This window comes from Cynocephalus volans, chromosome X, assembly GCF_027409185.1.
Source record: "Cynocephalus volans isolate mCynVol1 chromosome X, mCynVol1.pri, whole genome shotgun sequence".
Classification (NCBI taxonomy): Eukaryota; Metazoa; Chordata; class Mammalia; order Dermoptera; family Cynocephalidae; genus Cynocephalus; species Cynocephalus volans.
In genome coordinates this window covers 171,789,833-171,804,855 of record NC_084478.1, presented here as the reverse complement: position 1 = coordinate 171,804,855, position 15,023 = coordinate 171,789,833, and the positions used below count along the sequence as shown (strand labels likewise).

The 15,023-nt window shown below is 40.8% G+C and overlaps 1 protein-coding gene across 1 annotated transcript; it reads left to right on the top strand.

Moving 5' to 3' along the window:
- The first annotated feature begins 9,074 nt into the window (after positions 1–9,074).
- Positions 9,075–12,542, top strand: RAB39B (RAB39B, member RAS oncogene family). Its single transcript, XM_063085119.1, has 2 exons — positions 9,075–9,289; positions 12,116–12,542. The coding sequence occupies exons 1-2, from the start codon at positions 9,075–9,077 to the stop codon at positions 12,540–12,542; spliced, it is 642 nt and encodes a 213-aa protein (XP_062941189.1).
- Positions 12,543–15,023: the final 2,481 nt, after the last annotated feature.

The window sequence follows — 15,023 nt, the reverse complement described above, 5'->3', positions numbered from 1 at the left end:
AAAGTGACCAGAGCCTCACAGAAATGTGGGACACGATTAAGTGCAACAACATATGTACAATGGAAGTACCAGAAGGAAAGAAGAGAGAAAAAAGAAGCTAAAAAAATTGTGAAGAAATAATGGCTGAAAACTTCCCGAATTTATTGAAAAACAATAACCTACACATCCAGGAAATTAGTGAACTCCAAGTAGAATAAGCATAAAGAGATTCACAAACAGACATGTCATGGTAAAAGTGCTAAAAGTCAGAGATAAAGAGAAAATCTTAAAAGTATCAAGAAAAAAATGATTTGTTACTTACAAGGGAACCCTAATAAGATTAACAGATGACATGTCATCAGAAACAGTGGATGACAAAAGGCAGTGGAATAACATATTCAAAGTGATCAAAGAAAAAAAACTGTCAACCAAGAATTCTATATCCAGCAAAGTTATCTTTCAAAAAAGGGAAAGCAAATAAAGACATTCTCAGACAAACAAACAAAAACTGAGGAATTTGTTGCTAGTACATCCACCTTACAAGAAATACTAAAGGAGTTTCTTCAGACTGAAAGCAAGTGACCCTAAATAGAAATACAAATTCACTCATATATAAAACAGAGAGCACCAGTACAGGTAATTAAATAATTATAAAAGGCTGTGTAAATGTATTTTTTCTCCTTTTTTTTTTCTTTACTGATTAAGAAAGTAATTGTATAAAATTTGTATAAAATGTATTGTTGGGCCTGTAACATATAGAAAGGCAATATATTTGCCAAAAGCAACAGAAAAGAGGTTTGTGGAAGTGAAGCTTTGTTGGGCTAAAAATATATAGATGGTAAAGCAATAATTATAACAATGTATTGGTGGATTTGTAACATTAATAGACATAATATGCATAACAACAATTCCACAAAAAGGGAGAAAAGGTGATAGAGCAATATCGAGTATATTTCTCTACATTACTGGTATTCAGCTAGTATAAATCTGAAGGCAACTCTGAATAAGTTCAGATGTACATGATAGACTCTAAAGCAACCACCAAAATAAAAATCTCAAAATATAGTGAAAAAATGTTTAAAAAATTCAAATGCTACATTGGAAAATATTCACTTAATGGAAAATAAAGCAATAAAGGAGGAAGAGAGGAACAAAAAAATTAAGACATATAGAAAATAAAAACTAAAATGCAAACAAAAATCCAACTATATCAATAATGATAAATGTGAAGAGATTAAACAATCCAATAAAAAAGCAAAGATTGTGTGGATTAAAAAATGATAAAACTATATGCTGTCTACAGAAGACACATTTTAGATTCAAATATACAAATCTATTGAAAGTAAAAAGATAGAAAAAGATATATCATGCAAACAGCAATCACACAAAAGTTGGAGTGGCTATACTAATATTAGACAAAGTAGACTTCAAAACAAAAAAGTTACTAGAAATAAAGAGGGACACTTCATAATGATAAAAGGGTCAATCCATCAGGAAAATACAGCAATTGAAAACATGTGTGCATCTAACAACAGAGCTCCAAAATATATGAAGCAAAATATATGAAGTGAAAAATCATTCTACAATAACAGTTGAAGACTTCAAACTCCATTTCCAACAATGGATAGAACAACTATACAAAATATCAACAAGTGCAGAAGACAGACTACACCCTAAACCAACTAGGTATAATAAACATATATAGAACACTCCTCCCAACAAGAGAATATACATTCTTCTCAAGTGCACATGGAGCATTCTCCAGAGTAGACCATATACCATGCCATAAAACAAATTTCATGAAATTTAAATGGATAGAAACAATTCAAAGTATATTCTCTGATCACATAGAATGAAATTAAAAATTAATAGAAAAATATGGGAAACTCACAAATATGTAGAAATTAAACAAAACACTCCTAAATAACAAATGGGCCAAAGAAGAGATCAAAAGTAGAATCAGAAAATACTTTGATATAAATGAAAATGAAGACACAAGATATAAAAAGGTATGAGGTGCAGATAAAGAAGTGCTCAGAGGGAAATTTATAGCTGTAAATGCCTATATTAAGAAAAAAAGGAAGATCTCCAATCAATAACCTAACCTAACACCTTAAGAAACTGGAAAAAGATGGGCAAACTAAAAGTAAATCAAGTAAAAAGAAGGAAATGATAAAGATTAGAGTAGAGATAAATGAAATAGAGAGTAGATAAACAATGGAATGGAATCAGTAAAAGTGACAGTTGGTTCTTTGAAAAGATCAACACAATTGACAAAACTTTAGCTAGATTGACCAACAAATAAAAGAGAGAAGACTCAAATTACTGTAATCAGTAATGAAAATGAGGACATTACTACTGACATTATAGAATTTAAAAGGATTTTAAAGGAAAAGTATGAAAAATTGTATGCCAATAAGTTAGATAACTTATATGAAATGAACAGATTTCTACCAAGATACAAACTACTGTAACTGACTCAAGAAGAAACAGACAATCTTAACTGACCTGTAATAAGTGAAGAGATTAATTCAGTAATAAAAAAACTACCCTCAAAGAAAAGACCAGGTAGCTTCATCACTGAATTTTAGAAGACATTTAAAGACAAACCAAGTTTCAGTTATGCAAGATGAATAGGTTCTAGAGATCTGCTCTACAACATTGTGCCTATTTAACACTGTATTGTGCATTTAAAATTTTGTCAAGAGAATATATCTCATGTTAGGTGTTCTTACCACAGTTAGATAGATAGATAGATAGATAGATAGATAGATAGATAGATAGATAGATAGATAGATAGATAGATGATCATCTCCTCACAAACTCTCCCAAAAACCATAAGAGGAAGGAACACTTCCCAACTCATGTTATGAGGCCAATAGTACCCTGGTACTGAAACATGACACAGAAATCGCAATAAAAGACAACTGCAGACCAGTCTTTTGAGTAGGGATACAGAAATCCTCAGCAAAATGCTAGCAAACTATAGGCAGAAACATAAAAAAAATTACACACCATGGCCAAGTAGGGTTTATCCAAGGAAAGCAAGGTTGGTTCATGTCGGGCCTTAAAAACTAACACCACCTTAAGTGACATTATAAGTGGCGCCATTATGGGTCCACAAGGGTGTATTCACGTGGTAGCCTAAGATGGCCCTGGGAGGAAGTAGGGTGGGAGTGTCTGCGGGAACCTTGCCTTAGCCCTTATTGGCCAAATAGGCACTTCCGTGCTCATGAACACTGCGTGATTACAATAGCTAGGCATTGAGACAGGATGCATGCTCTCGTAACCTTTAAGCTGATTGGAGGATGTAAAAACCTCCCTTCCCCATTTGCCCTTAAAAGCAAGTGCTTGTGTGATAATAAACGGAACTGCTTGACAGAACCCCCGCTGCGTCTGAGTGTCCTTTAACGGGCTGGTTGGGGCCGGCAGCTGTGCTCACCTCTCTTCATGGCTCTCTTCCCCCATCTCCTTCCAACGGGGACCGGAGGGAAAGAGGAATCCGGGCAATTCACTCGCCCACTAGAAGGAAGACCAAGGGAGAGACTGATAGTGAGGCAAGGGCTGTTCAGGTCGGCCGGCGGTGGACCCGACAGAGTGGTGCCCCATGTGAGGCATTTTTTAAAACTCATGGGTGAAAGGTGAGCAAGTGAGGCCCCCAGCTGCTTGGTCCTGAAAGAAGGTCGACAAAGGGTGATCAACCAGCGGAGTGGCCCCTGCAACCACGGTAGTCACCGTGAAGTAATCCGCCTGTGTGTCAGGGTGAATACCATAACAGGGGGAAGTCCCTGCACTTCTCTGCCCTGTTGCTCCCTTTGCCCCTTCCTCACAGGGCAACATGGGAGGCGTGTGTGGAAAGAATGATGAGACAGCCTGCAAGGCTCTAAAGTACATGTTAAAAAGCAGAGGCCTAGAAATATCTGACTCCACGGCCACCAATGCCTGGCATCGTGTGGTGCAGGTAGCCCCCTGGGCACCTTCATCCAACTTGTTCTTGTATGAGACTTGGGACCAGGTTCAGACCCTGGCCAGAGAAAACGAGATTAGTCATGAGCTAGACCCCCCCCCTTAAGGGTTCTACCTAACCATCTCTGCCCTAAAGCTTTGCTTCCATCCTGAGCATCAGGAAGGGGCAGAAAAGGATTGGGCGCAGTTCGATGAGGAGAGAAAAAAGGAAACAAAGCTGCCAATGCAAGGCCCTGAGCCACTGAGTGATACCTATGCCCCTACCCTGTACCCTCCTCTCCCGTCATACTCACCCCGCCAAACTTTAGCCGAAGGAGAAAAACCGGCACCTGAAGAAGTGGAGGAGGCTAGCCCACCATTAAAAACACCCCTGGCAGAGCCGCAGGCTTTTCCTGTTATGGCTCGCTGGGAACCCCCAGCCATCTGCAGCCCGTGGAAAATGCTCTGTAAGGCTGTCCTCCCCCCAAACTTGTTTATCAAGTTCTGTGCCTTCTTTAAAGAAGAGTACCAAGTGCAGGCAGAGATAAATCAAGCAGTAGCGTTGCCCAATGCCACCAACCCCGGAATCACCTTCCTATGGGTCCTTGGCAAAGGTTCCTGCATAAGTACCAACAAACCCTTTTGCAGCACTGTGGCAAATCTCACCGCCCCCAAAACCTGAAATAAGCGGACCTGAAACAAGCGGGCCACAGGAGCAGCTGCAGTGGCCATCAGCTCCCTCTTGGGAATTATTGGAGCGGGTACCGGGACCACCGGGATAGCCTTGGCACATCAACAGGTAGCTTCCTTTAGGGAGGCAGTGGACATAGATTTTGGCCGCTTGGAGGTATCTGTATCACATTTAAAAAAATCACTAACATCACTTTTTGAAGTTGTTTTACAGAATCGACGTGGACTAGACCTGTTGTTCTCACAGCAAGGAGGATTATGCGCTGTCCTCAAAGAAGAGTGTTGCTTCTACGCTGACCACTCTGGAGTGGTCAAGGATTCCCTAGCTAAGCTTAGAGAAGGGCTAGAAACGTGCAAAAAAAGAGTGAGAAGCCAATAGTAATTGGTTCCAAAGCTGGCTTTCAAGTTCCCCGTGGCTCACCACCCTGCTGTCCTCCCTGGCGGGCCCCCTAACCATTTTCCTTGTCTTAATCATCTTGGGGCCTTACGCCATTTGCCAGGTTGTGTCCCTTATAAGGCGCAACACCACTTCTCTCGTAATGCTCACCCAGGTGGTAGAGGAGGTGGCCCATAATGAAAGCCCTGACAGCCCTTGGGTCAATATGGCCCTTCAGGAAATCAACACCAATCTCTAAGGCTCCACCACACCCCTGCTTGGCTGGATAGTCAATGATGGGTAAGATTTCCAGAGGGAAACAACCTAAGACAGGCACAGCCACCAGAGGGAATGGAGGCAAGGCTGGGAAGGTTAGCCGCCTCCTGCTGCCTTATTAAAACAAAAAGGGGGAATATGTCAGGCCTTAAAAACTAATGCCACCTTAAGTGACATTACACGTGGCACCATTATGAGCCCACAAGGGCGTATTAACGTGGCAGCCTAAGACAGCGCTGGGAGGAAGTAGGGTGGGGGTGTCTGCGGGAACCTTGCCTTAGCCCTTATTGGCCAAATACGCCCTTCTGCACTCGTGAACACTGCGTGATTGCAATAGCTAGGCATTGAGACAGGATGCATGCCCTTGACCTTTAAGCTGATAGGATTATGTAAAAAACCTCCCTTCCCCATTTGCCTTTAAAAGCAAGTGCTTGTGTGATAATAAACGGAACTGCTCGACAGAACCTCTGCTGTATCTGAGTGTCCTTTAACTGGGCTGGTTGGGGCCAGCAGCTGTGCTCACCTCTCTTCATGGCTCTCTTCCCCCATCTCCTCCTAACGGGGACCCAAGGAAAAAAGGAATCCAGGCAATTCGCTCGCCCACCAAGGGAGAGACTGATAACGAGACTAGGGCTGTTCGGATCAGCCGGTGGCGGACTTGACAGGTTCAACATCCCAAAATCAATTAATGTAATACATTATATCAATAGAATAAAAACCAAATATCATATGATCATCGCAATAAAAGACATTTGACAAAATCATAAGGAATATACTAAAAAACTATTAGTACTAATAAAAAATTCAGCAAGTTTAGAGAATATAAAATCAATATACAAAAGTCTATGGTATTTTTATACACTTGCAATGAGCAATCCAAAAATGAAATTAAGAAAACAATTCTATTTACAAAAGCATCAAAAACAGGAATATACCCAGAAAAACTTAGCCAAAGTGGTGCAAGACTTGTACACTGAAAACTACAAAACATTGTGGAAAAAAATTTAAAAGACCCAAATGAATGGAAAACTATTTTATGTTCATAAATTGGAAGACTTAATTTTGTAAAGACAGCAATATTCCTCAAATTGATCTACAAATTCAGTGCAGTCCCTATCATCATCCCAGCTGCCTTATTTGCAGAAATTGACAAGCTAATCTTAAAATTCATATGAATTTGCAAGGTGTCCCTAAGCAGCCAAAACAATTCAGAAAAGAAAAGCACAGTAGGAGAACTCACACTTTACAACTTCAAAACTTACTACAGAGCTATAATAGTCAAGACAGTGTTTTACTGGCATAAGGCTAGACATATAGACAAACAATAAAATTGAGAGTCCAGAAATAAACATATACATCTATAGTCAATCAATTTTCAGCAAGAGTGTCAAAATCATTCAATGGAAAAATAATACTCTAAGAAAGTGTTCTGGGACAACTGGAGATCCACATGCAAAAGAATACAGTTGGATCCCTACCTCACATCATATATACAAATTAAATGAATCACAGACCTAAATGTATAACTAAAACTATAAAACTCAGAAGAAAGCATAGGAGTAAATCTTCATGAGTTTGGATTTGACAAAGTATTCTTAGACATGACCCCAGAAGCACAAGCAACAAAAGGAAAATTAGGTAAACTGCACTTCATCAAAATTTAAAAGTTTGTGTTTCAAAGGACACTGTCAAGAAAGTAAAAAAAGAATACATGGAATGGAAAAAAAAATTTTCAAGTCATGTATCTGATAAAGGGACTTTTGTATCTAGAATATATAAAGAAGTTTTACAACTCAGTAATACAAGGGTACAGCAAAATGTTCAAGGAAAAATAGAATTAAAAGATAATACTAATCTTTTCATGAATTTTTTGAAGATCCCTTGTACAAGGACTAATGTTTCAGTTTAAAAGTGAGCAGAGGATCTAAATCAACATTTCTCTTTAAAAGATATAAGATGTAACTAGAATGTGAAAATATGCTTGACCTCATCAGTCATTAGGGAAATGCAAATCAAAGCAGAATAAGATACGACGTCCCACTCGCTAGGATGGCTAGAATAAATGTCAGATAATAACAAGTGCTGGAAAGGATGTGGAGAAACTAGAACCCTTATTCATTGCTGGTGGGAATGTAAAATGGTTCAGCCACTGTGGAAAACAGTTTGGCATTTTCTCAAAGGATTAAAAATCGAGTTACCATAGAACCCAGGAACCCAAAAGAACTGAAAAAGTTTTAAAACAAACAAACAAAAAACTTGTACACAAAGGTTCATAGCAGAACTATTCACAATAGCCGAAAGATGGAAACAAACCAAATGTTCATTGATGAGTGAATGGATAAAGAAAATGTGGTTAAGCCATACAGTGGAATATTATTCAGCTATAGAAAGTAATAAAATACTGATACATGATATAACATGGAGGAGCCTTGAAAACATTACGCTAAGTGAAAGCAGCCAGTCACAAAAATCTACATATTGTATGATTCCATTTATATGGAATGTTCAGAATAGGGAAATATAGAGAGACAAAGTATATTAGCGGGTGCCGGGGCTGGAGGGAAGCTGGATAGAAGGATGAGGGCTAAGAGGTTCAGGTTTCTTTGGGGGCGATAAACACGTTCTGAAATTAACTGTAGTTATGGTTGCACATATCTGTTAACTACACTAAAGCCACTGAGTTGGTAACTTTAAATGGGTAAATTGTATGATATGTCAATTTATGTATCAATAAAGCTGTGTTTTAAAAAACAAGCAAAAAATTTTGAATAAAGCAATAATAAAGGATTACAACATAAACAATACAGACAAAAAATATGGAGAGGTAATTCCCAGAAGAGGAAATGCAAGTGGTCAACACATAAGGCATGGTGTTGACCTCAATAATAGTCAGAGAAATGTAAAATAAAACAATGAGATACGTTTTTATTCAACTACATCAGACTGACAAGAATTAAGAAAGCATAAAACACTTGGTGCTTAAAATAATACAGAGAAAGTGTCTCCACGCATTGCTGGCTGGAATTTAAATTGCTACACATTTTTTGGCAATGTTAACATCAGCAATGGAAACATGTCCATTAAATTAAAAATATCTGCCCTCTTTGACTTCCTGGCCCCTTCTGTAAGACTCTAGCTCATAGACACAAAGTATGGGCGGCTACAGTAAAAAGAATCTTTACTGCAGCACTATTGTGGCAAAGGGAACACGAGTTGGAAATTGAGATGTCTACGACGTTTTATGAACTGCAAAAAAGCAAGTTGCAGAGTGAGAGTCCAGTTTGATCCAATTTTTGTAAAGACAAACAGCAATAAATGCATGTGGGTGTACCTGTGCAATGCTTTTATGTCCGTGCGAACATAGAAACACATGCAGACGAACGTATAATTAAGGAGCTTCCATTTTTGTGTGCGCTTGTGTCTCGTTTCGCTAGTGTGATTACATTTGCAGCGGGAGGGGTGCGCAGAAGGGAGGGAGGGCGGCGTGGTCCTGGCCTTTCTGGGTGCGCTCCTCTTACAGGCAGTGCGGTGGCCCCGGGCGTCGCGTCTAGGCGGGGATTACAGCAGCCGGGTTGCCGGCGATGAGTCAGTGCGCGGTGCTGATGCTGCTGCCATCTCATCGGCTCGGCGGCCGCAGCATCCAGCGCCGCCGTCCCTGCGCCTGGGCCTACCCCGCTTAGGGCTTCCAGGCCGGCGATGCGCTTTCGGCCCAGCTAGATCCCGGCTGAGCTGCGCTCCCTGAGGCCTCGGCGGGGCGCCCCCTCCCGCCGCCCCAGGCCCGGGCCGAGGAGACCTGCCGAGCCGCGCCATGGAGGCCATCTGGCTATACCAGTTCCGGCTCATTGTTATCGGGGATTCCACGGTGGGCAAGTCCTGCCTGATCCGCCGCTTCACCGAGGGCCGCTTTGCCCAGGTTTCGGACCCCACCGTGGGGGTGGATTTTTTCTCCCGCTTGGTGGAGATCGAGCCGGGAAAACGCATCAAGCTCCAGATCTGGGATACCGCGGGTCAAGAGAGGTTCAGGTGGGAGCGCAGCCCGGGCCCGCGAGCCGTGGGAGGGGCTTCGGGGCTTGCACAGCCCCTGGGGAGGCAGGTTTCCCGGTCCTCGTCGCGGTCTGCAGGGGCGACCCCGAGGGTCTGGGGGATTCTGTTCAAGCCCACCGTCACCTAGCTGGGAGTTCAGTGCAGGGACAGAAGCGCCCTGGCAGGGAAGGCCGGCCAGTAGCACGTATTACCTGCACCACAACTCTACCAACATGCCCCTAGTAAACTAGCTGAAACTGATCGCTGTAATTCATCAGCCTAAGTCCCTATTTTACATACTTCCAGAAATGTTCCCAGGTCATCCTAACATAACTATACATATAGATACATACAGATCCGTGTGTATTATGTTTTATGTCTATCTGTGTGTGTGTGTGTATATTACATACACAGATATAAATATATATACACACACACACATACATACACACACGCACTAAGATATGTCCCAACATAAAGGAAATCGTCAGATACTGATGAATTAATCGATTCCTTCTTGCAACCAGCACACATTCGGCGATCACCTATTATGTGCCAGACACTGGACGTGTTTCTAGGAAAACAGCACGAGGAAATTCACACAAGGGGATGCCATGGAATGAGAACAGACAGAGCCCCTTCCCTCATGGAACTTCTGTGCTAGCATAACAGGGGGAAATAGATAATCAGCATTTACACAAGTGTCTTGTTCATGTTGCTTTGCCCACTCCTTACTGTAACGCCTGGCACATAATGAGTAATCGATGAATATATTTTTCTCTTACAACCCTTTGCTTTTCCTTTGTAGTATGCATTATTTGTAATTATATGTATGAACACAGAGGAAGGAAGGTTAATTGGAGAAGATGAGGCTACATGAGTATGATTGCCCGGGATAGGAAACAGCATGTATAAAAGACAAGTTACAGGCAGCAGAGCGTACACAAAAAACTTTGCAAAGAAAGATATGAAATGAAGTCAGGTACAGCATCAGGAACCATATCAAAAGGACTCAAAAACCCATGTTTATGGTCATTTACTCATTTATCTATTGGACACTAATGAGCATAGAATACTGGTCAGGTCATTTAAGATGTGTAGGGAGAAGAGATCATTACAAACTGAACTTGTCTCCAGCTCCCTATTTCCACAAACAATATTGTGGCAAATATCCTTGTACAGGTTACTTTGAAAAAATGCATTTCTCAAAAGTGAAGAAAGGTATCTTTTATATGTTTGTTAGAATTTCTTTCTGTATGAACAGCCTGCTCATATCCACTGCTTGTAGTTGCTAGGCGATAGTGATTTGTAAGGACTTTTTACAGATTAAGAATATTAGTTTGGATCCCCACACCAGCCGGCCACCCTGAAAAAAAAAAAAGAAAAGACAAATATTGACCCATTTCTGTCATGTTTTTTAGATATGTTCCCAGTTTTTCATTTGTCTTTTCACTTTAAGTTGTTGTTGTAGGGAAGATTTTAAGTTTTATGTATACTATGTCATGCTTAGAAAGGGCTTTGTCACTTTTTGTTGTTAATACTCACAAACCATTAATGTAATAATGTATTCTAGAGTTTTGACAGGGATCTCCAGCTTGCCTATTGATTTCTTGAATCAAGCTTTTCACAAATCAAAACCTTTGTTCATGTCTAATTTTCTGGTACATCTACCAAATTCTCAATGAATCTTCAAACATAAGGGAATTCAAACTGTTTTCAGACCCCAGGGCCTATTTGCCTGGTTCTGGAGACTTGGATTCATTTGCCATCGTGTAGCCTGAACTGTTCGTGCCCCGGACAGTGTCTGCTCTGTTAACATTGGCTCATCTTCCCTAAGCCTTAAGCTGTTGAGTGCTTCATTGTTTATCTTCTTCATCTAAGGAGACAGAAACCTAAAAATAGACACAGATCAAAAATCACGGTCGTCTACAGCAAGTGGTCGTAGACGTGTAAAAGTCTAACGCACTAGAAGCAAAATACCTTGATGTATATTTATGAGGCTCCTCAAATCAAGAAGTTAAAATGTGAGTTTTCTTCTGTTTAAGTACAGGCAATATATAATAGGTTTTAGAAATATCCTAATTGCAATGATTTAAATAAATAATGTCATTTTAAGGGGAAACTTCGGCTATTTAGGCAGTCTTTTCCTAGCTGGTGGCTGCCGAGTCGGCACTCTGATCCTGAATCCTTCACCGTCCGGCCTGTCCCCGTTTCCACACAGTTTCTTTTCCCCACAGAACAGACTGAGGACCCCCCTTAGAGGATGATGATGATTAATAACAGCAGTGGGAAGAGAACCATGGTAATGATCGATGGAAAAAGTAGAGTATATTGCAAAATACCTATATACATATAACTATTTTCTGTTAACTATCATAAGTTCATTTTTATTTTTAAAAAATCCTGCTTCAACTGTTACCTTTTGCAATGAACTGTCCGTGTCACAGAACACTTTAATACCCATTACTTCATCTTGCCTCCTGATAACCCTGTGACCTACGTGTCCTATGGCTCTGTCAGTTACTCAGGTCTGGGGCTCAGAGAGCTGGTCGTGGTTCTAGAACTCGCCATCCCCCAGGGTCCCTTCTCAGTGCCGAACTAGGGGGAAATGCCTGAAAGCCTATGTCCATGGGCTTTCATCTCTAGAAGACGTTATCTCCAAGTTTCGCCCAGTTGAGAACTCACATGTTATTCTCATTGAATGGCATTTATATTCCCTTGTTTAAAAAAATCGCTTTCCCTGAAAGACCGCGTCAGCCACCGGGAACCCTGGGCTGCCCTGAGTGAGGCGCGCGGCCTTGACCGTACTTCTCTCTTGTGTTTTAGATCCATCACTCGCGCCTACTACAGGAATTCAGTAGGCGGTCTTCTCTTATTTGACATTACCAACCGCAGGTCCTTCCAGAATGTCCATGAGTGGCTAGAAGAGACCAAAGCACACGTTCAGCCCTACCAAATTGTATTTGTTCTGGTGGGTCACAAGTGTGACCTGGACACACAGAGGCAAGTGACTCGCCATGAGGCCGAGAAACTGGCTGCTGCATATGGCATGAAGTACATTGAAACGTCAGCCCGAGATGCCATTAATGTGGAGAAAGCCTTCACAGACCTGACGAGAGACATTTATGAGCTGGTTAAAAGGGGCGAGATTACAATTCAGGAGGGCTGGGAAGGGGTGAAGAGTGGATTCGTGCCAAATGTGGTTCACTCTTCAGAAGAGGTTGTCAAATCAGAGAGGAGATGTTTGTGCTAGTTCACCCTTTTATTTCCGAAACGTGCTCTCCCACCCGAACTTAAAAGTGACTGAAACAAATATAACCCTCGTGTGACTGAAGAGAACTCAACCTCCATTTGGATACCAAGTGAGCCTCCTTTCCGTGGGGGCTCGGACAGGCTCGTGTGCTGTGATCGAGGGACTGAACTGCTCACAGGGGCCAGGCCAGGCACTGTTTTGTGGCCCATGCTGGACAGTGACTGCTCCATATGCCCCTCGTGGACCACATGTTAAGGCCCCGGGGTTCAGGAAAACATACCTATAGACAGGACAACTGTTCCTTGGTATTTCAGCTCATTCATAGGTCATAAACATAAAGAAATATGTAAAGGGAAAAAAAAGTGTCACATTGGGCCCTAACTAATTAAGACTATGAGACAAAGACTATGGAATCAGCTTATTCAGTGGGAATAGCCTGTACCAAATGTGTGTCCTGGGTTTGGTTGAAACGTACCTCTTATAGCTTCTAACGGCTCACCTGGAAAGTGAGGGGCATGAACCAGCTATTTGCGAAGGTCTGGTGTCTAGTAAAATGATTTGAATATCACATTTGAGAAAACGTACACCCTAGTGATAGAGTTACCAGCCATGTGAATGAAATTGTCCCATGCCAAGTATCATATTAGTAGAAGAAACACTGTAACCCAGATGCCATACCCTAGTTCCCCCTCTGATCTTCCCTGGGGTTTTACTGCATGGGTGGCTGCAATCTGGAAGTAAACAGCCTGCCTGCTGCTTCAGGCACCTGACAGTTACAACACATGGATTGCCTCTGAAGAGAGCCCTGATGCAAATACTCGCTTGTCAATTGTGTACTGAGTACCTACTCAACAGGAGTCTCTGTAACCCTCACAAAAACGTTACAGTTACTTGAGCAACTTATTTGCTCATCATAACAGGCCTGTGAGGTTTTTGTCCCCATTTTACAGAATGGTAAACTAAGAGTCAGGAGACTCACTTGGCCAAGGTCAAGGACTCCTAACTTCTAGTTCTTTTCCTTGCATTATCTTGTTGTCAGATTAATAAATAATTATGAATTTATTTACTTTGGAAGAAATGTGACTGTAAATAAATGTTCTCTACATGTTAGGATATGTTTTCCTTATTGACTGTACCTCAGCTATAATCCTGAGGGTACCTGGGAATGAATCAAAGGTAAAGCCCATTCAGGTATTATTGACAAGAGAGCTTTAAACAAGTGAATAATTGCACAACTGAAAACACATTGAAACTGTATGGGCTGTAAGTGTTCTTATCACTGAAACACAATGGACATTTTCTTGAAAGGAACCAAATACATCAATGGGAAGTGGTGTAGGGATAAAATACTCACACCACAATGACCTTGGCCACCTGTCTGCCAAATACCTACACTGGGTTCCCATCAATCCTAAAGAGTCAGCTCTTAATTCTCAGGTGAACAAACAGCAAATTGGAATGGCTGCCTTGAAGTTTCCATTATGTTCTTGAAGAGAGGTGATGCTTTAAACTATTTTGGATTGTAGCCAGTTCAGCTAGGCAAAAGCCATACTTTCCACGGTAAAAACTATTATGATCAGAGTCAGGTTTATCATATCCATTATGATAGGAAAGCCTAAGAATGGAAAATTGCTTTGAGATATAGTACTGAACGTTAGTATGAATGTGACTGAATCTGAAAGTTTGGGAATTTGCTTCACCCAAAATAAAGAAGTGAAATAATGAAAATTATGGAAAACTGTTCTGCCCCCTGTGCCCCAAGCTGAATGAGCAAAACACCTTGGACCAATTGGCAACATCAACTACAAGTGAACTGATCATCTCCATATCCATTTTACCTGAGCTTGCTTGGGGCAGGTAACTAAATTGCCAGATTCATGGTTGTAAAAGACGGCAAATTGGGTTAACACAAAATTTTATCAACTCCTATACTTAATTATATGTAGAAGATTCTGAAAGTAAGATTATCCAGTGGATAAATGAGAGCTGACTAGATTCTTGTCAGTTCAAATAAGGATAGAAACAAAACTTCTCTACAGTTTTCTTGACTAAAATACGTTATGTGTATACTTTTCCCATTCCTGACATTTTTAAGGCAGGTTTAAAAATACTCAGCATAGATCCAGCAGAGGTGGCTGAGCTTAACTGCTTAAACAAGGTCTAGAAACTTTAAAAATCATTTTTGTAGAATTCAGTGCTGTTGTCACTGAAATAAGTGGGTTTTAGAAAATGTGTGAAAAAATCAGGTGTTCATATAATACTAAGGATGAAGCTTTAGAAGCTATTTTACTACATAGGTAAAGAAAAGATAACTTGTAACAAAGACCATAAGTGCATGTTGGATTAGATTGTCTCATATGCCAGAATAAAATGTACTGTATACTTTTTCTTCACTTTGTTGTGCACTGTAGTGAAATGTGAAAAATGCTTTATTTAGCTGTATGTGAATGAAAATATGCTTGTATTTAGTAAAATGGTTGA